This window comes from Notechis scutatus, chromosome 5 (assembly GCF_049901735.1).
Source record: "Notechis scutatus isolate UNSWTSFEM ecotype Mainland chromosome 5, rNotScu1.2, whole genome shotgun sequence".
In the NCBI taxonomy this organism is placed as follows: Eukaryota; Metazoa; Chordata; class Lepidosauria; order Squamata; family Elapidae; genus Notechis; species Notechis scutatus.
Window position 1 is genome coordinate 22031526 of NC_142013.1, and position 25173 is coordinate 22056698.

General features: G+C 37.7%; 1 protein-coding gene and 1 long non-coding RNA gene across 27 annotated transcripts in view; one reads left to right on the forward strand and one right to left on the reverse strand.

Moving 5' to 3' along the window:
• LOC148130399 (uncharacterized) overlaps positions 1-15798 on the forward strand; it is a 103620-nt gene extending 87822 nt beyond the window's left edge. The window contains exon 3 of the long non-coding RNA XR_015749747.1: positions 15542-15798. This is a non-coding gene — a long non-coding RNA (uncharacterized LOC148130399). The remainder of the gene's footprint in view (positions 1-15541) is intronic.
• The window catches only part of ATP8A2 (ATPase phospholipid transporting 8A2), a 367147-nt gene that overhangs the window by 287377 nt on the left and 54597 nt on the right, over positions 1-25173 (reverse strand). For all 26 annotated transcript variants that reach the window (XM_087966309.1, XM_087966285.1, XM_087966283.1 and 23 more), the window contains 4 exons: positions 11146-11245; positions 9164-9262; positions 6502-6547; positions 4557-4597 (listed from right to left, as the gene is read on the reverse strand). In XM_087966309.1, the coding sequence (XP_087822435.1) occupies positions 4557-4588 (32 nt within the window). In that variant the 5' untranslated portion in view covers positions 4589-4597; positions 6502-6547; positions 9164-9262; positions 11146-11245. The remainder of the gene's footprint in view (positions 1-4556; positions 4598-6501; positions 6548-9163; positions 9263-11145; positions 11246-25173) is intronic.

The window sequence follows — 25173 nt, forward strand, 5'->3', positions numbered from 1 at the left end:
TCACCTGGAAGTAGCAGCCAGACAAGCTCAACCAGCCCAGAGAATCCAGGCGGGAGCGACAGAGCGAACGACTCGACCAACCCGGATACAACAGGCGGGAGTCGCAGCTATCGGCCCGGCTCACCCTTCCAGGCGGTTCCATCGAGAAGCTTGAGAGCGACGCGGAGCCTGTCTGAACCGGACGACGACCAGAGACATTATGAACCGCGCAAGTCAAGTAGGCAGGTCCAAAGGCCCGCCTACTTACGTGACTATGTTACCCCGCCCCTTGGATGGAACCAAGAGGGGAGGGGTGTTCCATATTAGCAGGCTCGAAACCCTGCATTCCTATTGGCCCAGACAAGCTGGATCGTGATTGGATGGCTTGAACGTTCCTGATTGGCTCATACAGGGTTTGCCGCGACTGGCTAAAACCAAGCGCGGCAAACTCAAAGAGTTGTCATTGGCTGCCTAGCCGCAGCCAGCTCTATAAGAAGAGCTGCCGCACGCTAGGGTTTTGTCTCAGAATCTATCTGTAAAATAAAGAGCTGTTCTTCACTACTCGAGCCTCGTCTATTCATGGGACCCACCGACCGAACTTAACAACTGATATGGGTAATTTGAAGATATATGTGATATGATGCTTGTCACATTGACAATAAAAGCTAGATAGTTAATATGTCCCAGTTCAAAGTAGAAAGTCTACGCTTCTATCAGAATCGACTTGAATAAATTGGATCACTAGCCTAGTTTTTCTGACTGGCTTGAAATCTTATGTAAGAAAGCAAAAAGAAATAACCAAGTGAATTCAGAGTTCAAGGTGCAACAAGGTACTATGTTTGAATAAAGGACCATAATGATCCCTTGAAGATACAGTTGCATGACCACTGTAATTGTACAGTCTGCCAAAGTCATGGAGTACTGTAGCTAAATCAAAACGCCTTAAAGCTGGAAACATGGTTCCCTGAGGAACCAATTAAAGGACTAAAGGAAACCAACAATTTTTTTGAGCAACTCAAATATGAGTAATAGACATTAGTGATGTCCATCAACTGCCAACAAAACTTTCTTCCGTAAGAATGAAAGAGTAATATTCAAGGTGAACCTTTGGCCATGAATAAAGGCTGCAGCTCTTCAAGGATGTAAAATATTCTAGGAAGAAACCAGTTGTGCCTTCACCACACTGAACTGGACTTTTTCTTCATAAAATAATGATCTGTCAATGAATAGGCATACTAGCTTTATTCTTCCAAAACAACTGAAGAAGTTTGATATGAAATCCTATGTACTACAGTATATACACTGTGAAGTTTTCAATTCAATATGGAGAGGTGTATTGCAAACTGTTGGTGCTCTGTCACTCTGTAAACTGAATGACTGTCCTCTTTAAATAACAAATGTTCAGTCCTAACTCTAAATTCTGAGAAAAAGCCCAGGAACTTAATCATATATGATATACAAAGCAACACTTTAGATTATAAGCCATCAATATATGTTGATATATTTCATCTAATAAGCCAAGTTCTGCTTTAATGTACTTTAATTTGGAAGTATTTAAAAAGAAAGCAGTTTTACTCTTGAACCTCATAAAGGTTATCTATATGTTTAGATGTATGTGTTGTAGAGAGCTTATGTCATAAATCCTCACAGGCCATTAGTAAGGCCGTCAAACTGTATTTCCACAGAAAGTATGAAAGTAACAGGGCAGGAAACAATACTGTGCAATCACACAGAACTGCTGTGTAAATATAGAGCAGGTGCAGTCCAAACTCAAGTCTGGAAGAAACAATAGCCAGGAGTTCACTGACCAGAAAGAGCAAGAGAAAAGATTCAAATCCTGGGGTTGATAGATAGAGGTGTATTTATGCAATCTACATCAAGCAGATCTTCTGTGCATTTATACTTTATGTTTTGTCTGTAATAAACTAGGTTTTTTTTTTTGAGGATCATCAAGTCTATTAAGTACCATCCATTACTCAGTTCTTGAATGGAACTGGGGTCATTGTCCACATGGAAGTCCTTGAAAATCACCAGGAAGCTTCAATTAGTTCAGAGTGCAGCAGCTCCTTTATTGGTTGCATGAGCGATCATAAAAATACTACACTTGTCCTCACTTTTGGGTATAAGGCCCTTGTCATTATCTATAAAACCTTATATGACTTGGTGCCAAAATATCATCAAAATGTTCTTCAGCCAAAGTCAATCTGTCTGATTTATTTGTCCTGGAAAAAAACATAGACAGTCTCCATTTCCCTTAAGTATATTCCATAGAGGGCTTTGCTTTTTAATGACATTTAACACTACCATGAAGTTGTAATTAGATAGTATAGTTCCTACACTTTTGAACAGCTTCCTGCTTAAAGTGAGGTCTCTATCTTCAGTATGGTCTTCTGGAAACTATTAAAACAGGACTTGATCTGGAGATCCTAGAGGTCGAGTATTGGCTAGCAAAGTTTTGTTGCCTGTAGTGGGCAGAGAAAAGCCGGGTTAGGTAACAACCTGCCTTTTGTGTGTGAGGGGCTCTGCTGTAGGGGGTCCAGGCCTACGGCTGCTCAACAAGTCTGCTTCACTTTTTTTCTGTTTTTGAATAAAGACAGAGCATTTTTTGTGAGTTGGGCATTTGTTTGACCCCTGTCAAAGTTGAATGTCACCCAAGGAAACTGTAATTATGGATTTATGATTTAATGAGTTTTCATTTTCACCATGGACATTTTATTTCTATGTCTTCATTACTGCAAACTGCCAAGTGTTTCAAGACTAGAGCAGGTAAGAAATCCAATAAATAATAAATAAGTATTCAAGGAAACTGTTGTGAGGAACTGCCAGGAAAGCAGAACACTGGAAAAGAGAGAGGCAATGGTTCCTGCCAAATGTTTAGCTCAAGAATGATCCAACAGACGTACAATATGCCAGTGCAGACTCCCGTTAATGTGAATCAGGTAGAACCCCTTAAAGAAGAATGATGGCTTGTCACCCAAGGTGATGTAATGGACACCTGCAGAAGCAGTAGGGAAAAGCTTTGGCAACACAGAGCTTTCCAAGAGAGAGGCCTAGCTTAAGAGGAAGCACAGTCCCGAGTTGGAGGGAGGAGGGAGGAAGAAGTTCAGAATCACCATACCCTAAAATCTGTTCATATACCTGGTAGCTTAGAAATTTATAGCTTTAATTTGGCAATATTCTGTCCATTATAAAGAACTGAACTTGAATGAAAGTTGCTGGGGGAAAGATGCTTCCTTGAGATTCAATCGGATATTTCAGAGAGGGAGCCCACAGCTGCATAATAGGCAGAGGAAAAAACTCAGAAAGGATCCTCCCTAACTTATCAGGCTGTAAAAAAAGACAGTGGGAGATTTGTATTTTTAGACTTCCAAGATTCTGTTAATGTAGCTTTACAATAAAGTAGAATTAGCTCATCTTGTAGTGTTTCCTGTCTGGGTAAGGCTGACAAACACTTGAATATATATAATTAAACTATAGAAGTTAATTTTACACCTTCAAAATTCAATTTTCTCTGAGGTGTTGCTATTTTTTCCCCTTATTTATCTAAGGTACATCAAGTATTCCTTCTTGTTGAATTTTATTTATAATGTTCTTTACCAATCTCTTTCTACAATAGCATGATTTTCCTAACTAAAATAAAATGTGCCTTTTCTAAGTGGCCTGTTTTAAATTCCCTTCCTTTCTGGATTCAAAAGTTAGAATGGTCCAAGAGCTGAAAGGAAAGATAGTCTCATATCACCCTTCCCTCCATTTCAGGAGACGTACTTTCTTGGTGTTACCTTATACAGTTAATTTCACGAATTGGTTTACTGGCTCTCTTCCTCAAAAGATTTAAGACATGCATTATTAATTGCTCACCAGAATGCAGATTTAAAGCCTATAAATCTGATCTGCATCAAATTGTACTTTGATGCACTCATATGCACAATTATAGCCAGACAATCATGGCCTATTCCAGGATCAGTAATTCCATTCCTCATTTTGTTTTCTTCCTCCCTGTGCCAACATTTTATGTCCAGTGCATGTAACCCAGGCTTATGTGACCTGTTTTAGAGGTCTTTTTTTCCCTTTCCTTTCCTTTCCTTTCCTTTCCTTTCCTTTCCTTTCCTTTCCTTTCCTTTCCTTTCCTTAATCCCAGTTCTATTAATTTAATTCCAGCTAAGTGAATACAGATTTTAGGCAAGGGGAAACAATGTTGTTCTAAAATTGAGTTTCCAACGTCTCCTTTTGTTTATAGGTAGTATTATCTTCCCTACTCAGAGAATAAAATCACTAATTGTACAAGAGATTCTGAGGTAATCAAAAAGAAATAATAGATGCCATTTAGAAGTTTGATGTCATCTTCTCCATACTGCCACGGACAAGGAGCTGTATACTGTACATCTACATTGTTCAAAGGATATACATTCATATAAATAAGCTTTTCTTGAGACTGACAATGGTAATGAATACACAATGGGAAAATATTCAAATAAAATTCACAGTGCCCAGCTGTAAATACCCAAGAAGATCAACATCATTTTATCATCCCATCAAAGATCTGCAAATTCCCAGAACATCTTAAAAATAATTCTTACCTCTTTCCACATGATATCCTCCCACGTTCCATTTCTTAACACTGGAAAAGGGAAAGAAAAATATATATTTTTTCCCTTTTAAAATCAAAAGTTAACATATGACAAGAACTCAGAAGAACCAAGGTAGAGGGATGCTCAGTGGACCTGAAAAGTATCTTCATCCATCTATCATAGTATTTCCTACTTTATGGGCAATTAAGTGATGCCTTCCTGATGTTTGAGAAGGTTTATGTGGATTGCTTATAATCAGAAATCCAGCTTACCCAATGTGAACTCAGGAACTTTGCCATATGCTACCTGCAGACTCATTTCTAGCGCTGTCTTTTCTTCACCGAGCTGGCAGTGAAGGACAAGGCAGCATTCTTAAGAGTACTTCTGGGTAAATCTTTCATTGGCAATCAAAGCTCCTTCACAAAATTTTGTGAAGGATTTTCCTCTTGTGTTTTACCATAACTGTTTTCCTTTTATTTTCTTCCTTTCCACAATACATGCATTAAGGCAAGAAAATGCCATTGCTGCATATTGATTTCTGATTGGCAGAATCAAGAGCTGCCTATGAGTCAGAAAACAGTCTTTGTTATTCCATTATTGGTGAAGTAGCTAATGTATTGTGCCCTTTTCTGAGGTTAATTTTAACTTTAAAAAATGCTACTCAGTTTCTCCTTACAAATTGAGACTGTAGTTTGTGAGTGGACCAATTTTTGTATTTTCAAACCTTCATTGTTAACATTGTGTATCTTAATTTAAAAAATTGCAGCTTGCAACAGTAGTGTAATTATTACTGCTCTCTTAGATATGGATTGCCATGTTAAAAACCATTAAGAGGATTGACCTGAATATACTGAAATTACTTACAAAGTGGCATTCTATGTCATTAAATTCAATATGCAAATTCCCATAAATGGATAGTGAAATTAATGGAACTAGCACCGATGGCAAAATTGACTACTTTGATAAAAGATAAGTTTACCTAGCTTTCTTCCTATATGGGGATCACTTTTGGACTTCTTGCTTGAGAAAAATAAAAATGAAGTTTTGAGTTTAGGATTTGATCATTAGATTTGTTATGATTGTAGAAATATTGTGTATTATAAGACACATATATTTTACATTGTTAAGGTCTATGTTTAATCTTAGGGTAGGCGGTTACATTGCTATATAGTTTTAGGTTTTTTTTTTATTAACTTTGTATATTGTTTATATGTTTTGTTTTAATTTAAAGGAACATTATTTATATGTGTACTGAAGAAAGTCAGAACTCAGTTTTCCTTTGTATTCTCTCTTTTATTTTTAACTTCTTCCTCCTTTGATCTGCCCCTCCTTTTTTAATCTTTTCTGTTTTCACTATTTTGTATTTAATCTTTCTTTGAAACTGAATAAAGCCCATCTATAATCATTAAATTCAGTGATAATTTCCAGATAAGTGCTCTGTTGTCATTAAATGCTTCAACCCAATCGATGTTATTTCTACCCACATAAATTAGACAGAAGAGTACAATATTAAATTATGCAACTAGTGGTATTAATCACTGACTAGCAATAAATTGGTTCTCATATTCGTTTATTTAGAACTGAATTAGCTATTACCTTAAAAGGTACAGCAAATAATTCAGAAGACATAGCTACGGGGCAAAGACAAAACGTTATTAAAACAAATCAAAGTATGATATGACAAATACTTAGATAATTTATAATAAAAGTCACCTAATGAAAATTAGCAGCCCTTAATGTTTACAGTACAAACGCAAGAGATACAATTCTCAGTGTAAGCTATTCCCATTTATAGAATTGGGAGCTTTCTCCTGATTCTTAAACTTGGGGATCATATTATTCACAGTTAACTATAAACCAAACATGAATAAAACCAGATATAACTATTCCTCTGAGGAGGCTATAACCCTTCCAACCGTATAATTTGTATGGGAGAAACATAAAAGGGCCTTACCTATTGTTTTCTTTCTGTTCACTGTACTGTCAGCTTTGTGTCTTTTCTGTTGGGAAATAAAAAAGCCGAACATTTAGGTATAGTCAACTGAATGAAACTGGCCAGAAAGATTAAGACAAAACATAAAAGCTTCATTAATGTTTCCAGTATGCGTTAATATTATAGGGAAGCCAGTTTGGTTAGGACTTAAGATGCCAGGCTAAAAGCCAGGAGACTCCCATCTTAGGCATGAAAGCCAGCTGGGGTCAGTCAATCTCTCTCTCTCTCTTTTTAATATTTAAAAAACTTTATTAAACAAATTCTACAATTAAAAAACAATTAAAAACATATTTCCATTCATTGCAGCATACTTGTAGTAGTGTTCACTCACTTTGACATATTCTTAAGTATATAGAATACTACTAAATATTATTATACTTATTTTACATTTGATTTATGTCATATTTTGATATATTTATAGTTATTTACATATTTATACATAACTATACATAGTTCTGCCTATTCATACCAAATTATTTCATTACACCATAACCTTTCATTTAATCTCTCTATTTTGTGTCTACCTTGCAGCCAATTATACCATAAATTCCAAATTTTGTAGTACTCTGTCTCCTCTCTCTTCTTCATTTCTATTGAAAGCCTATCTGTTTCTGTACACTTTTATTTTATTTTATTTATTTATTTTGATTTGTTAATCGCTTACAAGATAATAGGTATAAGTATATACATAATTATGAATACATGCAATGGGTACATATAAGAAAAATAAAAGAAACAATAGGACAGGGACGGTAGGCACGTTGGTGCGCTTATGGACGCCCCCTACAGACCTCTTAGGAAAGGGGTGAGGTCAATAGTAGACAGTCTAAGGTTAAAGTTTTTGGGGTTTGGGGAAGATACCACAGAGTCAGGTAGAGTATTCTAAAACTCTAAAACCTTTTTTATTATCATAATATTGGAGGGAATGCTTTCACTTTTCCAATTCTGGGCAAAGGCTATTCTTGCTGCAGTTATTATATGTAATATAATATATTGGAGTTTCTCATTCAGCCCATCTCACCTCATAGGATTGTTGTTGTGGCGAATATAAAAGGAAGAAGGAGTATCATGTGTGTTAGCCGCTTTGAGTTATTTACAAAAATAATAAAGGCGGATATAAACACATAAATAAGCTTTTCTCTCCTATGCATTAATATGAATCCTTCTACAGGTAGTCCTCAATTTACAACAGTTCATTTAGTGACCGTTCAACGTTTTTAAAAAAAGTGATTTATGACCATTCTTCACACTTACGACCGGTGCAGCATCTCCATGGCCCCATGATGCACTTGGCAACTGACTCATATTTATGACGGTTGCACTGCCCTGAGGCCATTTGCGACCTTCTGACAAGCAAAATCAATGGGGAAGCCAGACTGACTTCACAATTGTGTTATTAACTTAACAACTGCAGGGATTCACTTAACAACTGTGCCAAGAAAGGTTGAGGAGATTTTTGCTTACTTCCCTTTGCTTCCTTTCCCTTCCTTCTCTTTCCCTTCCCTTCCCCTACTTCCTCCTTCCTCCTTTGAATCATATCTAGATGATTCCCCAAATTGAGGGAATATATACAGAGAAGAAACTACTCCACTGACATATATCAATATATCAAGAAATTTCATAGAATAGAACACTGGATTTTTCACCAATGTTGTTTATGCAGTTGTATGTTCAAGGAATGTACTTCGTATTAAATGTCTGTTTCCCCCCCATTGTTTAATTCTGATTCCTAGCTATTCACTCATTTAGGTAGTTTATAGACTTACAGAGTTCAGCAGCATTAGGGTTTTTACTCAGACCAATTTTTTTATTTACTTAGTCCCATATTGTCGGCTTTAACCGGTATTATCTCTGTAGTACCTCATATAATAAAGTTTTTCATATCAACTATTATTTGTTGTTTTAGCTACATGATAATGTTGAGGATTACCCTGAGGACTTTCCCCATGAAAAATGCTTGGATATCCTCTCTGTTGGATCATTTTCTGGATCACACAATAGGGCAGGAAATGGTAATCTATAACCTTCCAGATATTTTAGACAGAATCCCAATTCCCATCAATCCAAGCCATTATAATCAACCCTGGTTGACAGGAATGTTATTTCAGTAATATTTGATATTCTGATATACTAAATACTGAATACATTCAGTAATATCTTCACAGCTTTTTGGCTAATCTAGGATTAAAGCAAGTACAAGCGATGAACAACTGTCCTTTCATTGCATTTCTGCATAGCATAGCTACTTATGCAATTTCACACATGAAATTCTAGAAAACTTTTCTTTATAGCATATAAACCTTTCCATATATTGTAATATTATCCCTAGGGAGGTTCATCGTGATGTTGAACAGTCACTAAGTGACCAGTGCTAAACTGAGGACTATCTGTAATTATTTTTTAATTTTCAAGATAGTACACTCCTAGTTTATCTTGTTGTGTTTTTTTAAATTAAAAATAACTATTTTTAATTTTATTCTTCAGTATCGCATTGTCTCAAAGTGGAGTTACTATTAAAGTGACTTGAGTAATCATGCAAATTAAGTAGCTTTATACATCTGATTGTTTCTTGCTATGTTGCAAAGAGAGAGACATTTCTTCCAAAATCTAAATTTATACTCACATAATCTTCTATGATTTCTTTGATGCCAGCAATTGTTAGAATAAATAGTAATGGCACCAAGGTAGTATATCTTCCAGTTGGGGAAACCTCTGGAATTTGCTGAAAAAGAAATGTATGTATGTAGAAAAGTATTCAAAGAAAGGAGATGGCACTGCTGAAATAAAAGTATATATTACAAAAGAAAAGTAGTTTTGTCTCTTAATTTCAGATGGGGGAATTTAGAGTGGGCACATGACTGAGGAATTTATTCTTATCTTATTTTTTTATGTTGCTTCAGCACTCAGAATAAACCTTTATCTTGCCAGAGATCCAAAGATTTATCTTGCCAGAGATCCAAAGTCAGAAAAATATGACTTGACAGAATTTATAAAATTTATAGAAATGTATAAAATATTTAGGAAACTACCTGCAGCTTTTCTGAGTAACCCTGTCCATACTAGGAAGTGTCATTAGCCTATAACTGTGATGGCGAACCTATGGCACGCGTGCCATAGTTGGCACGCAGAGCCATTTGTGCGGGCTCGTGAGCCCCAGGCAAACTTACCTCACTGCGCATGCGTGCGCCTCCCAGCTAATTTTCGGGCCTTTTTCGGCCTGCCAGAGGCTTGAGGGAAGCCTCTGCGGGCTTTGCAGGATGAAAAGTAGGCCTGTTTCGTCACTTCCTGCATTTCCGGAAATACCGGAAGTGATGAAACAGGCCCATTTTTCAGCCTGTTTCATTCCCTCAAGCCTCTGGCAGGCCGAAAAAGGCCTCAAATGGGCTGAAAATCGGCTGGGAGGTGCAGTGCAGGTAAGGGGGTGGCAGGGGGGAATTGTATGCGCATGCTCAGGGGGCCTGTGGGGGCTGCGCACTCTGCCTTCTAGGTGCTGACATGCGAGCAAGTGACTGTAAGCGCGCATGCAATTTTTGGCACAGGAGCCCAAAAAGGTTAGCCACCATTGGCCTATAATATTGGAGCCTAACTAAAGTAACTCCATTGGATTATGTGTGATCAAGGTTCAAAGCTCTACTCAAACCAATTTTTTTCTAAAGTTAGATTTCCTGATGTTGTTAAACTGCAGCGCACACCATCCCAGCCCAATCAGATGTGATAAGAATTCTACTCAGTTAACAACTGAGGCCCCAAAAGCAGGAAATACAGACACCAAAAAAGTATTAGTATGTTCAAGATTGACTCCTATTATTCGTTAAATAATGAGAGCTTCCTGATTGGCTGAGATTACTGTCAAATGACTGCTGCCTTTTTATTTTTTCTGACCTGTACAATTCGGAGCTTCAGCTGAAATCGTTGAACCTATATTGGAAAATCCAAATTCCAAGTCTGCCTTTGGATATGATTACGATTTCCAATATTTCTATTTTTAGTTTAGACTGGTTTTAGTTTAAGATTGCTATTCCCTGCTTTAATACTATCATGTAAAGGTTGAAAAGTTTCCCCTGTTGTAACTAACTCAAGGGGTGATGCTCATTTCTGATTCTCAGCTGACGGAGCCTGTGTGGTCTGAGAGATGCTACTGTCATCATGTGGCCAGCATGAAAATACTTCCCAGCAAAGCACTACCTATTTATCTACTCACACTTGCATACTTTAAAACTGCTAGGTTGGCAGGAGCTGAGGTGAACAATGGGAGCTCACCCCATTGCATGGCACTCAGGTCTCAAACCCGAGCTTTCCAGTTGACAAGCCATTGTGTCTTAACCGCTGAACCATCGTGCCACCCTATTGTGTATAACAATAGGCTAAAAGAATTTATCATTATATTTTCTAGGCTAACGTTCAATTTACCAGTACCATTATGTTTCGGCATAAAACGGACAAATGATCTACATACATTTGTTGGACTACACTGAGTTCATCATGCAAACTTAAAGTATAGGCTTATGCATTATGAAACTTCATCACTGCTACAAGAGTTGGTAGTCACAGACTGTTCACCTGCCACTGTACAGATACAGTTGTTTTATTTCAGTATAGACATACCTGCAGTAAGGCAATGAAGAGGAAGAAAGCATTTGCAGCTTTTCTAATCTGTTCATACAGGAATCGAGGTAGAAATGTCACCACGCTGTATTTAGCTGTGCTGTTTTGAGAAGCAAAATAAGACGTTGCTTTAAAAGGTGGGAGGAGGTGAGAACATTGAGCTAAGTGATTTAGCTGTGAATTGAATCATAGCCAGATAATTAGATGATTGCTTCAAATTAATACAATCACTTTTATTTAATGGTTGCTGTTTCTAGCATCTATATCTGCTGCTTTTACACATTCCCGCCTCAGTTTTTCTGTAACAGTCTTTTCAGGGCTTGCCAAGTCCAAGATCAGGAATTTACAAAACATCTCATTCCAAACCAGGGGTGTCAAACTTGCATCATTATAGCGATGTCACATGACGTATCACAACTTTCTTTCTCCTTCACTAAACCAGATGTGGGCGTGGCCAGTGTAAGACGCACCTGACTCCTGGGCCGCGAGTTTGACAGCCCTGTTCTAAACCTACTAAATAAACAAACTAGGCCCAGGAAGAAAACAGAACACATTAGATCTAAATTGAAAATCATCACAGCTAAACCAAAGAAACCAAGTAACTTCCTTACTAGACAACCTCAACAATTCTATGACACGCAAAGAAGAGGGTTCATTACTATCACTTTCAAATCCTATAGACATTTACTATCAGAAAATCACATGTTCTAACCACATTAACAGTGAAATAGGGGGTCTGCATCCTTGGTTTATTCAGATATTTTCTAATTTAGCTTTTCTAAATCTGTTGTCTCAGATTTGGTTTTGTTAGTATTTGTAGTTTAATTAACAATGGATGTTTCAGAAATAAAGATATAGTTCCCATTCTCAAGGAAAATATATTAGAATTCTGCTTTGCTTCCATTATGGATGGATTATTAGAGCAGCAGGCTCTAATATCTGATAGCAAACCACAACAACAACAAAAAAATCCACTGTAAATGTAGCAAGCAAACTTCAGCACAACGGACAGTTCTTTGTGCGATTATATCTTTCTCCTACATATTCTGCATATGAAACAGCAGCTCACATCAAATTCTCCTCCTCTCCTCACATCAAATTCTCCTCCGCCATTGCCTGTAGGATCCGAACACTATATGACATTAACTGTTAACCCACTGAAATTTTTTTTGTCCATGATTGGTGCTTTTGAAAATAGAAAATCAGCTGTGATTGCTTCTGCATGTTACCAGATGATAGAAAGAACTGGTTGCACAGCATCCATAATGTTTAGTTACTACTTTGGGAAATCAACTTAAAAAATAACAATTTTCCAATGACATTTTTAGCAAGCATGTTTAATCGAAAGCACAACTTTCTTGCAATAAATCCTAGGTAACTATAAGTTGGGTCCTGTTTCAAGAGCTGGCATGTTTCACGTTTCTCCACTGTAACATTGTCTTAACTATAATTTATATTTTGGTCTTCTTAAAAATGGCCATTCCTAGTTCTGTTTCTCATTCTCAGAAGTCTGCCTCACGGTTGTACTGATTCCAATAACATGCTCAAAACAAGAATAGGAAAAGTAACAGCAAAGTCACAAAAGGTCAGTATAGATTTTTTATTAGGAATGTAGAATGAAAAACATAGCACATAGCACATCAGAGATAATTTATATATTGTCAGTACATATGGGACACCTATATTGTTCAGGAGAAATACTATATTAATCTATATTTTGCAGCATGCATGCACACAAGTCAGTTTTTAGACTTATGGTGTCTACCTGGATAAGTCTCTGCAGTTTTTCTTGGCAAGATTTTTAGAAGTGCTTTGCCACTTTCTTCCTTGGGCTGAGGGAGTAACCGGCCCAAAGTTAACCAGCTGGTTTTGTGCCAAAGTAAAACTAAAACTCATGATCTGCTTTCTAGCCCTCAGTCACTACACCAAACTATCTCTATTTATGTTTCCCTAATCTTTTATGAGTCACCAAAGACTGTCAGTTTTAAATAGCAATTACAGCAAGACACTGGAAAAAATATAACCAGCGATACTATATGGCACTGAAACAATTCACACATTTTATTTTAATATTTTTAAAACCTCAAAATTAAGACATTATCAGGATTCACAGAAGCAATCTAAAATGAGATAACTTGTTTGTACTAACAACTCTTCGCAAAAAAAAAAAAAACCTAACACAGAATCTTTGTTTTTCATTTTCTATTCTTTCTTTTGTCATTTTAAATGTGTAATGCACATAAATCTAACCTCTCTGAAGGCTGTGTCTTGCATTATACTGCAAAGAAATAAAGGCTAACTTCCTTTTCCCCCTTGAAGATTTAGGAGACCATATCTTCCAACATTTTGAAGCACAAGTGCAGACAAGCTACATTTTAAATGAGAAGCATGTAGAAGAATAGCTTGTACCGGCAGAGTTTAAGAAATAGGTAAAGTCCATCATGTGCTCTAAAACAGAAAATACACTTCCAATACAGGGACAGAATTATGTTTTTATAACTCAGAATGGAATGTGAATATATAAACTAGAATAGTTAACTGATCAAATGCAGACAATAATGTATGAGCACATTAGCAGAAACATAATACATTTTGTTCATACTGCGAGCCTTCCAGACTCAATTGGAGTTGGGCAACATCTAAAATAAATTTAAAAAGTTAAAATCATTCTTACACTACTGTCAAGGTCAGTCAGAGCTTGGATTTTGTTGTTGTTATTTGACTTAAACTCTGGCCTCCAGCAAATGACCAGAATTTCTGCTAAAACAGGGGTGTCAAACTGGATTTCTTTGAGGGCCAGATCAGCATTGTAGTTCTCCTCTGCAAGCTGGCCAGGACTAGGAGATGGAACAGACGTCTCCTGCAGCATTCTGCCAGCCAAAACGGCGTATGGAGGGGCACGGGGTATGGATTCCCCATGCCCTGTTTTGGCTGCCAGAGGCACTGCAGGGTGGTCCTTTGCTATTTCCAGGCTGGCCCCACAGGCCAGATTTAAGCACCTGAGTTTGACACCCCTATGCTAGCAGGTGGTAGAGCTCCAACAGCACTAGCTCAAAGTGCAATAGGCTGAACATGTTACTCAATCTAGACATGGGGAAAAAAATCTGCCAATGGACTTTAATGGGAGTAACATGACATGATCCACCGAATCAACCCCAATGAGGCACACGTGGACTTCTTTGTAACAGATGCATCGGAAATCATGTAATAGGGAAAAGTTGTGCACAACAAATAATTAGAACTTATAATGCGCTATAATATTAGAGGGAAAAAAATTTCAAAAAGTAAAAATCACGATAAATGAATAGAATAAAATATAAAAGCTATGCAGGTAGGAAAAAAACCCACAAACCATAAATGAAGGTTTTTCTGCTGGCTATTCATCTGAAAATATGTGATGTTAACATGGGTCAAATTAATTCTTCATCATACAGCTCTAATTCAGGAGGGTCAAAAAGCTACTTCCCAGGTTTTAAACAGAGGCATCTACATACAGAATTATACGACCATAATTCGTTCCATAACTTTGGCGATTTCTTTGTCTTCTAATGTTTTGTCTTCAGGAATTCTTAGGTCAGAGGTCGTGTTTGATCACCACCCGAGTATGTCTTCATGACCAAATTCAAACATTTTGTGAATTTTTTGGTCGGAACCCAATTTGGTCGTAGTCAGAAGCATTCATGACCAGAGGTTCTACTGTGTTACAGCCCTCTGGGTAGTTCTATCTATCTGCATTTAAACCTCATTGTCTTCAATGAAGGAACCCTGTTGACACAGTTGCAATGAAATTATAACATGATAGACATACAAGACTGATAATTAAGTCAGGTAAGGGCAAAAAGCTCCTATTCTGATACCAAGCCAACAACTCAATAAATCTCTTATTGTTTGTCAATTATGGGGACATATGACTTCATTCTTTCAACTGTCACTGTTATTACAACATATTTCCAGGACCAAGTGAAATTGCTGGTTACCACTTTGCAAACCCAACTTCTTCCAAGATGTACACACCCATTATTCCCAATCATCCAAACTCAACAGCGCAAGACAAAAGGAGCTGTAATCCAACAACAATAAGAGACACAATGGTGCATAAAGTTAATCTAATTTGGAGGTATCTGAAAATGTGGTTTGCTTATACATTTATTATGGTTATTAATGTTCTTTCTTTTTACTCTGTTTGCACCTGGATTCTAAGGCTTGCGTGTGTAAAAACAATTTCTTTCTTTCTTTCTCAGTTAGACAACTGTAGTAAAAAAAAAAGCAACCAGTTTAACTCTGATGGGAGTGCAACTGATAAAAATAGGAAATTTGGATATGCTGTATTACCAGCAATGAGAATTGTTTTTTCTCATTCATTCATTTAATTCATATTTCATTCTTTTGTTTTTAGATATCTGTAGTAGCTGTCCAAGACACCATGCCAAGGAGAGTATTGTTTATATCTAATTGTTTTGAACACACCTTGCACAACCCTTTGGCAGGAAGAATTATCTTGTATCTTGATAATTCAGCTTGCTGACCTCTAGCATTCTCATAATTTTGCAGTTAACTCCAAGAAAGAAAATTGGCAATAAAAATTGGCAAGCAATAAAACATGACAATATTCTGCTCATTTATAAACTTGTATTAATTAAATGCCTTCACATTAACCTATTTTTGTTGTTAATGCACCATCAGAACAATGTTCCATTTGGAAAAAGCATCAGTACTCAGTAAAACGATGACTTTCTATGCACACGAATGATTCTTACAATATACATAACATTCTTCATCACACCATCTGGAGACAATGTAATAAAATTAGATCATCTATGTCATATTCTATTAACAAAGTAAAAAAGTGAAAGGAAAAGTGAAGCATAGGGTTTGCTGTTGTGAGTGGTCCTACCAATGATCATGATAATGTGTGTAGACACTCTGACCAATAAGATACATCTATGTAGCCTTCTTGGCATCAGTGTGAAACTGAGTTGCTTTTGCCTTATTCTGGGATGTTTCTCAGACTTTGTCTAGACAACAATCCTGATATACCATTGTGGTCTCCCATCAAAGTAATAACCAGGTCTGATAATACTTAATTTCTAAGCACAAACAAAATTAGCCATATGAAACTTGAGAAATATCAACAAATCTCTATGATCCATGGATTTATTGCTTGTGAAAGAATCAGTCATCCCTATTTATTCTCTGTTTCAAGTACCTCAGTAGTCTAAAATATTTTATTTTAAAATTATTTATTATTCTTCCCTTCTCGTGGTTTGATGTGACAATATTAGAATAACACATATAATAATCTTCTTTTTCATTAGATTTATATGTCATTTTTTTTCTTCGGGAACCAAAGATGGTATACATAATATTCCTACCGAATATAACAATCCTATTCACCCACACTAACCTATAAATAGTTGTCATATGTTGGCTAAACATATTGTATTGAACCAGCCATCTTAGTTTCTAAATCATGACTTTTGGCTTGGCATGTTATAATCCAACCAGTTGAGATTTACTTAATATGGGATTAAGACTGGCCTAATGTCACACATAGCTGAGTGAAGTTTCCCATGTCTTAAACAACCTCACCTCAAATTCCATATGGTAATAGCAAACTAAGAATGGAAGCTCAACAGATGGTTGTAACTTTTAGATATTGATCACATTTACAATAAAGAGAATCATCTATGAAGAAGTAGAATGAATAATACCATTTAAGGACTACAAGTGAGTAAAATACCTTTATATTCAATCTTTAGAAATATATACATTCCAATCTTTACCAAACAGAGAAGAAATATTTAAAATGGACATCTTAATCTGGAATTATGATTGGATACAATAATTCGTTCCAACAGATGTATGCGCTTTAAGTTTAACAGGTATGGACTTCAACTCCCAGAATTCCCCAGCCAGCACAGCTTTTGCCAAGGTTGAGAAACACTGCAGTAGGTCATTTGAAATTAGTGACATTAAAACATTTGATCACAAATAGCCTACAAGGTGGATTCTCAAGGATATAACGCAAAACTTGCCACACGTATCAATTGCTAACACTCCCAAAAATATAGAGCATTGCAGTTGGTCAAATCTTATACCATTTGTAGTCAAGGCCTAAATTTAACTTCCATCTGCATGTTGCACCTGGCCTTTTCTACTGCCCCCCTCCCTCCCTCCGAATCTTTCAATAATATTTGCAAAACAAAGTTGGATGCAAGCAGGGTGAAATGACATTTTCTTTGAAAGGGAGTAGTATTTTGAAAAGTTAAGATGACTTCACTGTTTATTTCTAAACATAAATCATCTTATCTCAGGCTTTCATATCATGCAGCTATTCTTAACTTGGAACAAAGGTAAAAGTTCCTTGACTCCCTCACCATTCAGCCTTTTTTTTCTGGAACTACTTTATATAAATCTTAACTCCTCCTTTTCCAGCAATAAATGCAGGAACAGTATCTGGATTAGTTATGGTGCTGGCTCTTGGTTTTAATCAGCTTTTTTTCCCCTTTACAATTCTAGAACTCATTTGGGTTTTTTCTGGTTCACTTTCTACCATATAGCAATTTTATAATTAATTGCTGACTGCTTTTCTCACCACGCCACAAGCTGCTTATGAATTCATCAGCCTTGACACCTCCGAAGCAGAAACTCCCATCAGAAAACGAGAGCATGGCTTAGAAAAGGAATAGAATATTTTTTGTGGCAGGGGGATGTACTGAGCAGGAAAATAAGGGTCTGTAGCTAAAAAGGAAATGATATGGGTTCCATCATGCATAAGGCAGGCATAGGATGGAAGGAGTCTACATTTGATGGAACATTTGATGTTTTTATTAGGCTTATTTTATAGTTTTCTCTACAGTTCTTTGTAGGGTGAAATCATACCATAGTTATAATCAGGCAGGGCTTTAGGAGCTTCAAAAATAGAAATAACCGAATAACAGAGATTGGAAGGGACCTTGGAGGTCTTCTTGTCCAAGCAGGAAACTCTATACCAGAGGTGGCTAACCTTTTTGGGCTCCTGTGCCAAAAATTGTGTGCATGCTAGTGCTTGCGCGCTCACATGCCAGCACCCAGAAGGCAATGCATGCTGTGCATGCGCATGCAATCCCCCCCGCTGCCCCCTTACCTGCACTGTGCCTCCCAGCTGATTTTCAGCCTGTTTGAGGCCTTTTTCGACCTCCCAGAGTCTTGAGGACAGCTTCTGCAACCTTTGTAGGCCGAAAAATAGGCCCGTTTCATCAGTTTCGGTATTACAGGAAGTGGCGAAACGGGCCTATTTTTTCGGCCTGCAAATGCTGCAGAAGCTGTCCTCAAGCCTCTGGTAGGCCGAAAAAGACCTCAAACAGGCTGAAAATCAGCTGGGAGGCACATGCATGCTCAGTGAGGCAAGTTTGCCTGGCTCGCGTGCTGGCACAAATGGCTTTGCATGCCACCTGTGGCACGTGTGCCATAGGTTCGCCATCACGGCCCTATACCATTTCAGACAAATGCTTGTCCAATTTCTTCTTAAAAACCTCCAGAGACGAAGCACTCAGACTGCCATCCTTCTGAAGTCAGTAAAATGAGGACCCAGATTGTTGCAGGCAACATGCTGACTCTGTAAACCACTTAAAGAGTAAAGCACTGCGAAGCGGTATATAAGTCTAAGTGGTATTGCTACCTACAACTTCTTCAGGCAAGTTATTTCACTGTGGAGTAGAACTGCAAGTCATTCCCAGTGGGGTTCAAGGCCACTGTATTTCCAGGACTCAGGTTCCCTACTTTTGCATTATATAGCTATAGAGGCAACGCCATAGAAAGAATTAAATAAGCCTAGACAGGGAAGTTGGTATATGCTGCAGGAAGATAATATGGCATCTTAATTTGAATTAAAAATGGCATTTGCAAAAATCACCATGAATCACCATGATTTTCTTACTCCTTCAGCTACAAGTTAATCAACAACAATTTCTTTCCATTCTTGCCATTCAATAGAAGATTATGGAAAGAGAGACAATCAAAATATTTTTGCCGTATTTTCAGCAGTGATTCATTTATAACATGATATATGTCCTACCCAGCACCAGTTTGTTTAAGGTATCAGTCTAGAAACCATAAGTTCTAGGAAACCATTAGTACCTTAGGTACAAAGCCCAAGGAACTAGGGTGATCTTGGGCAGTCACTTTCTCTCAGTCCTGGGAAGCAGGCAATGACATACCACATCCAAAAAAAGTTTGCCAAGAAAACCGCAGGGACTTTCCAGAAAGCTGCTAGGAGTCAAAACTGTCTTGAAGGAACATGCACACACACAATCACACACACACACACACACACACACACACACACACACACACACACACACATCTGAGGTATAATATATTACTGTAATAGATTTCCAAAGGCTATCCATGGCTCATTGTACAATATATTCTCAGAACTGCTGACATATCTGTATTGCTAGTCTATACCTTATAGTCAATAGACTAAAACTAATTCAAATTGCTTTCATGCAGTAGCTATTAGAATAGAGGAAAATTAAAATATACATATCTGGTGTGAAAATTTTAGGCAACCTCTAGAGCAGGGGTGTCAAATTTGCGGGCCGCGGGCCGGATGCATCACGTGCTGGCCCCACCCCCACCTGGTTTAGCAAAGGGGGAAAAAAGTCCCAATACTTCACATGACGATGACGTGATGATGCGAGTTTGATACCCCTGCTCTAGAGGAACTAGAGTTCCCATTACCCTTGTCATTTAATGGTCATGCATACTTGGAAAATATCCAGCTTTCAAATCTTGGGATGACTTCCTTGCACCACTGCAACCTGTCACAAACAAACAATATGCTTTGAGCACAATGAACCTTATTCCAACCAGATAGCTCATTATTAATATCAGTCATGATGATTACAGATAAGAAAAAATATCTTCAGTCTGCAATACTTTTGTGGGGCAGTTCACCCCTAATTGCATTTCTGTAAATATTTTTTATTAGAAACGGATACCTAATGAGCTGTCAACATGTATGAGTGAATATGCCACAGAGCAGGGATTGGAGAAGAGGGAACAGGTGCTGGAAAGTTTGCTCGGTAGCTAGGAAACAGGTTTCTATTGTCTTTCTCCCTTCCCATCAACTGCAACTTCTACTAGGAGCAGTTAGTGTTTTGATATTCTGCTACTCATCTGGCAATATAGCTGTTTGGATTTAATTTGTCACATATTTCTGGATCAACTTTGTCAAGCAAGCCTTATTTGTCATTGACTGTTTATGTCTCTTTAATCATATAAAAGTGCTGTGCAACACAATGATACTTTGGTAGTTTTTAGTGTGTCTCCAGACAGAAGCACACATTCCTTGCATTTATTAAAATACTATATCACAGAAAACAAAGGCAACCCACCCCTCAATCCTGTCAGTTGAACAATGTATGGTAATGTAAGAACAGCCCTGAGGGCACATTTTAGGTTTCAACCAAATTGTTATTATGAGACAAATAGCCAGAGGAACCTAGCAATTTTCTCTAGAAAACTCATTTTTAACACTTTTTGTTCTGATTACAAAACAAAGCACCGAATTTCAACTTCCACCATTAGTATTTTTTCCCCAAAGGAACATTGAAAAGAATAAGCAAAATGACTTAAGACTTTATCTGTTCATCAGTAGAATAGCTCTCCAAAACTGGAATATAATGGCACCAAATTTGGTGCAGAAGACAACAAAAGCACCAATCTCTGTCTTCCTGATCACATGGCCCAGAGAGAGTACAAGAGGCTCCCTCTCGCCATTTGAAATCCTCCCTCGCATGTGACCTAGAAGGACATTATGAAGGGCCTGTGAAATGAGGTGGGGGAGAAGAGTAAATTTTGCAAGACACGGAGATAAAGAAGAATACTACATTCTCATATATTTCATGGAAAGGGGAAAAAGATGGAATTTTTTTTTTAAAAAAACTGCCATCTCTACATTCTAAGAACATATTTTAGTAAAGAGGGCAAGTGCATTGAACAGTATACAAAGCAATTTTGTGAAAAATCAATCTCTGAATTTCAATTTAAGAATGTTAATCTAAGACAATAAATAGCATGGTTCTGTAATGGAATAAAAAAAAACCCTAAGCAATAAAAATGTCTTTTTAAAACTATTTTCCTATGCTTAACTTAATTACTTCTACCCAAGGGCAATGCTTGAAAAGCTTTTTTTTAAAAAAAAAACTTTGGCATGCAGTGATAATAATTTACAAATCCTTCATAGGAAACTACATAAAAATTGACATCTATTTTCCCACTGAAAAAAAGCTGTAAGCAATGAAGTAATGACTTCAGGGTTCAGCAATATTATTGGATAAAGACTGAAGATGAACTAAAAGATATCTAAGACATTTATTTTTCTTTCAAACTCAACAGAGCAAATGTAAGAAAATTACTGGATTCAGACACGGTATTACACAGCAATAATAGTTTGACTTAGTATGTGTGAATCATCACTGCTTTTCTAAACTTTTGGCTTATAGGTATGTCAGGCCGTGGTTTGTTTGTTAAACCATAGTCAAAACAAACTAAAATGTTCAGTCTAACTAATGCCAATTTGCAAATAATTTAACAGAGTCAAGATTGATGGTCTTTGGTGCTCTCAGAGCTTCCTTGTTTTCTTGCAGACGTTTCATTACCTCCACTAGGTAACATCATCAGTGCTAGTAAGGAGTGCTGTTTGCTGTCAGTTTATTTTCTGGTGCCTTGTCTGTCTGTGTGGAGTCAAGATTATTTCCCTTAGTTTGAGAAGCAAAGTGACATAGAAATTCCATTATCACACTAGTATTATGGAGACTCCCCAGGGGTGAGATTCAGCCGGTGTAACAACTTTGTGTGCACAGCGTTTTCAACTCACCTTCTGCTGCAAGCCTGTGTGAAAAAAAAGCTGACGTGCTGCAATTTGCTGTGCTGCGTGAAACAGCTGAGCTGGAAAACCCGGAAATAAAGCACAGATTAACAGCCAGAGCAGGTGGGTAGGCCCAACAGCTGGTCGTCAGAGCGAACCAGTTCGCTCCCAGTTGATCTTCAGAGCTACTGGTTCGCCCGAACCCGGCCAAACCAGTGGAATTCAGCTAGAATTAAGCCAAGCAGGTAAGTGCCTCAAATGGCCAAAGCACGGAGAATTATTCCTCTCTGCTGAATGATCAGAACTAGTGTTCTGGCTTGGTCTCTCCATATTAGCGGGGTAACTGGTTTATTTTATTGTCATTGCACCTTGTACAACAAAATCAAACACCATCTTCAGTGCACATTATGACCATGAAAATAAACACAAACACACATCCTTCACAATCCACACATTGAACCCAAAACCCGCAACACTGCACCAACACTGTACTATACAGCAGAATTCAAAAGAGCTACTGCCCTGGGATAGAAGCTGTTTTTCAGCCTATTTGTCCTTGTTTTTATTATCCTGCACCATCTGCCAGATGGTAATAGTTCAAAAAAAGGGTTCCCAGGATGAAATGGATCTTTGAGAATATTTTGAACTTTCTTAAGGCAGTGGGAGCTATAAAGCTCTTCCAAAGAGGGGAGAGGGCAACCAATGATCTTCTGGGCAATGACATTAACCCTCTGGAATGCTTTCCTATCTGTCACTGTGCAATTGGCAAAACATACCAAGGTACAGTATGTTAAAATGCTCTCTATGGTGCAGCAGTAGAAGATCACCAGCAGTTTTTCATTCAGTTGTTGTTTTCTGAGAAGTCTCAGGTAGTATAATCTCTGCTGGACCCTTTTGACCAGTGCTGCAATGTGGGCACCCCAGGTCAGGGTGCTTCATATGAGGAAGTGAATATTATTCCATGACCTGTAGGAAAATAAGATTCTACCAGCTGTCAAATTAAATGTCTATGGAGATTCACAATCATCCAGATCATGGTTGTACCAAAAAGTATTTTTCAAAAGGAAACTCAATTTTCTTAGGTTTTTTTTCCTTGAAAACATTTTGCTTCTCATCCAGAAAGTGAAAGTCAGAACTGAAGAAGCTTCTTGGATGAGAAGCAAAATGTTTTCAAGCAAAAAAAAAAGAAAAAGAAAAAAGTAACCCAAGGAAGTCGAGTTTCCATTTGCATTTTGAAAAGCACCTTTGGGACTGTCCAGTTAGTTTGCGTACATGGACATTGGGAAGACTCTTATTATAGGGCAGTGTTAAAATATCCTAAATAAAATTTTGATCACGTTCTCAGGAAGCAATAATCCTTGGACCAACCTTTGGTTCCACCTTTTGTTTGTGGGCTTCTCATAAGCCTTTTCCTGATTTTGAAACTGTATAAAACTCCAACCTATAAACACAGAAATGTTTTTAGTTATTTCTTACATTTCTATCCCGCTTTTCAAAAAAATGAACTCAAAAGCAGAACGTAACAACCCCTAATTATTATCCATCCCAAAGCAGTGAAAAATGCCTGGGTGGGGACTTCAATCTGGGTCTTCCCGATAGCAATGCAACCCTTGAACAGATAGTTCTTGACTTATGACCATTCGAAGTTATAACCGTGCTGAACACTGAACGCTGCTTATAACTGGTCCTTGGGGTTCCGGCAGCCTCAGCACCCCTGTGGTCATGTGATTACAATCTTAATGCTTAGCAACCGATTTTCACTTGCAATCACATAATCACCATTTGCAACCTTCGTTAAGTATGCACTTTCCTAATTTTCCCAGCACTAAAGGAGGAAGCAAGGATTTTTAATCTTTTAAATTTTTTTATCGTTTTCAAGATCTCTCTTTCCTTTATTTTCAGAACTCCATTTTAATTCTCTTAACAATGCTTCGTAAACACATCTTTTTAGAAGAACAGTATGTTGACACTCCAGTGAGATTTTGAGGGATACAAAAGGACCCTGATATATCTACACTTTGAGACATACTGGCTTCTGAGGATTGAAGGCCATTGGGTGTAAGCATGGCAAGAGGACAAAAATGACAAAACAGGCACAGATTTCACCACTTATTTTATGATGTCATACAAATGTACAAAAAGAACTGAGCTTACATCACAATACTTGTATGATGACCCAGGGTGGGATACAAAACAAACACAGTCACAGAAAACAGGTGAAGCCCCTTTTTATTCCTTCACTTTGCTTCCAAGCTCCAAATATTCTTGATGGAAGACAAAAAACTGCCGCACAGTTACAAGAGGAAGGAAAAAAGCAACACAAACTAGGCAAGATAAGGGCTGGAGGGCGTCCACAGATAACACACACTAGGAAGGATGCCAAACTCAGAGAGGAACCATAAACTAGAGATATTTCCACGCTTTGCTTCCAGCATTCGCCTGTACGCATGTCTGTCCTCTTATCCAGTTGTCACAGCTGCAGCCCATGAAGAGGATCAAGGACCTCTCCTCCCCAGTAGACCACATCTTTCCCTTATCCTCTCCTCCCTGCATGCCCTAGGATGGATAGGGGATGGACTTGGGTCCTCCTCTGACTGCTCAGCCAGTCTCTGCCCTTCCCCAGCCTCCTCCACAACCTCTGGAGCCACAATTCCACTCCCTTTTGGCTGTTCCTCCTCTCCCTCAGAGTCAGTCTCCTCCAGGGGCATGACAACTTGTTTCCTCATTTGAATGAAACTATCAGATTCTGCAGATGCCTTTGCCATGGGCAAGGATTAACAGTGCTAAGACACCGGATGAGTTCTCCAGCCAGTAATTATGAGAGCACAAAAAGCTTTTGGCCAGGAACTTACAATGAATTTAAAGTAGTTTATAAGCTGAAATTTAATGTAGCTTATAATTCAAATAAATTAGCAAGGCACCTAAGACTGGAACCAAAAATCACAAGTAGAAAAAAACTAAGGCTATGTACCACAATGCAAACACTTGTGCAAAATTCCACAGAATGATGCAACAGCAATTGTGAACCTTCTGTTTCTACCAATGGTTACACAGACAAGTAGACAAATGTACTGGATTTAGTTTCACATTTCTCATGCAACATTCATATTGAAGATTCCATCAATAAGCCAATGACTTGATTCATTACTTCACTAAACAATGGCATAAATCTT